We start from the raw sequence: 1,568 nt of genomic DNA on the forward strand, positions 1-1,568 counted from the left end.
GCTGCAGGCAGCCGGCCACCAGGTTGGTGGTGGGTTGCGACAGGCCCTTGCAGAGGGTCTGCACGAAGGAGACCAGGTCGGGGCTCTTGCCCGAACGCAGGATCTCGGAGAGCGCCCAGATGTAGTTCTTGGCCAGGCGCAGAGTCTCGATCTTGGAGAGCTTCTGCGTCTTGGAGTAGCAGGGCACCACCTTCCGCAGGTTGTCCAGGGCCGCGTTCAGGCCGTGCATGCGGTTGCGCTCCCGGGCATTCGCCTTCATGCGCCGCAGCTTGAACCGCATGCGCGCCTTGGTCATCTTCTTCTCCTTGGGGCCCCGCCGCTTGGGCTTTTGGTCGTCGTCCTCCTCCTCCTCCTCTTCTTCCTCCTCTTCGTCCAAGTCGTCCTCCTCGTCTTCCTCCTCGCCGTTCCGTAGCGAGTCCTCCTCGGCCTCGGCGTGCAGACCCTCCAAGTCCTCCTCCTTCTTGTCCACCTCGTGCTCCTCGTCCTGGGAGCTGAGGCACTCGTCCGTCCAGCTCGGGGGGCCCTGAGGCTGGGGCTCGCCCATCAGCCCGCTCTCGCTGTACGACTTGGTCATGGTGAGCCTCTGCATCAGAAAAGAGCCGTGTCAGCACCCACACAGGCGGCCGTGGCCCCGCGCAGCGACCCAGGGGGAGAAGCCACACGCACCCGCATCCCCCTCCTCGCTCCCCACAGCCCCTCCCGGGGGAAGCCCCACGGTGCCAGCACAAACTTTTAATTGTCTCCGCGGTCTTGCTTCATAATTAAGTTAACATATGTTCCAATGCCATTATGTAACTCGCTGATATTAGCGAGGAATATAAGCAGATTACGTGTGCGGGAGGCAGCCCGAGCGGCACGACGCGGGCAGACCAAGCAGTTCGTAGGAAAAAAAACCCAAACCCAACACATTGGTCGAGCCGCAGAGGGGGAAAGTCAAGGGGGCGGGGGGACACCGCACCCATAGGGACGAATGTAACCGCCGCTCTCCCTCCTCGCCCTCTCCCGCACCGCCCGGACGGGCGTCAGGCACTGGCTCTCCCGGACCGACTCTGCTCAGCCTCTCCCGACGAGGGTCCCCCGGTCCCACCTCCGTTCCCAGGGTCGCCAGTGGGTGCCCGCGGCACCGCACGACGCCCGGCCTCGGTAACAGATGCGGGCCCTGCCCCGGTTCTCCTTCTCCGCCATCCTTTCCGCCGCAGACGGGCATCGTCCCCCTGCACCCCGCGGGGGCCGTTCGTGAGGGGTTGTGACCTTCCCTCGGTCACACCGGGGAGGAACAATACCGCCCGCCCGCTGGGGCGCAGCCCGCCGCCCAGGAGAGGGAACTGGAAGTTAGAGGTGCAAAGCTGCAAGCACCTATACGGCTATAACGTGTGCGTTTAGACGGACGCACATAGACACATTTCCATGTGTGTATGGACGCAGATACACGTTTACAGACATACATGTGTGTATGGAAGCACGTGTACATTTAAAGACATCTACACACACATATATACGTGTGCGTGTATGGACAGATACAGGTGTGCGCGCCCAGCTGCCCGCACGCACCGGCAGGAACGCCGGCC

At 62.9% G+C, this 1,568-nt stretch overlaps 1 protein-coding gene across 1 annotated transcript in view; it reads right to left on the reverse strand.

Moving 5' to 3' along the window:
- The window catches only part of NEUROD1 (neuronal differentiation 1), a 3,106-nt gene that overhangs the window by 1,373 nt on the left and 165 nt on the right, over positions 1–1,568 (reverse strand). Inside the window, exon 2 of the mRNA XM_009996328.1 lies at positions 3–583. Coding sequence (XP_009994630.1) covers positions 3–574 — 572 coding nt within the window. The 5' untranslated portion in view covers positions 575–583. The remainder of the gene's footprint in view (positions 1–2; positions 584–1,568) is intronic.

This window comes from Chaetura pelagica, unplaced genomic scaffold (assembly GCF_000747805.2).
Source record: "Chaetura pelagica isolate M959 unplaced genomic scaffold, ChaPel_1.0 scaffold3, whole genome shotgun sequence".
Lineage (NCBI taxonomy): Eukaryota > Metazoa > Chordata > Aves > Apodiformes > Apodidae > Chaetura > Chaetura pelagica.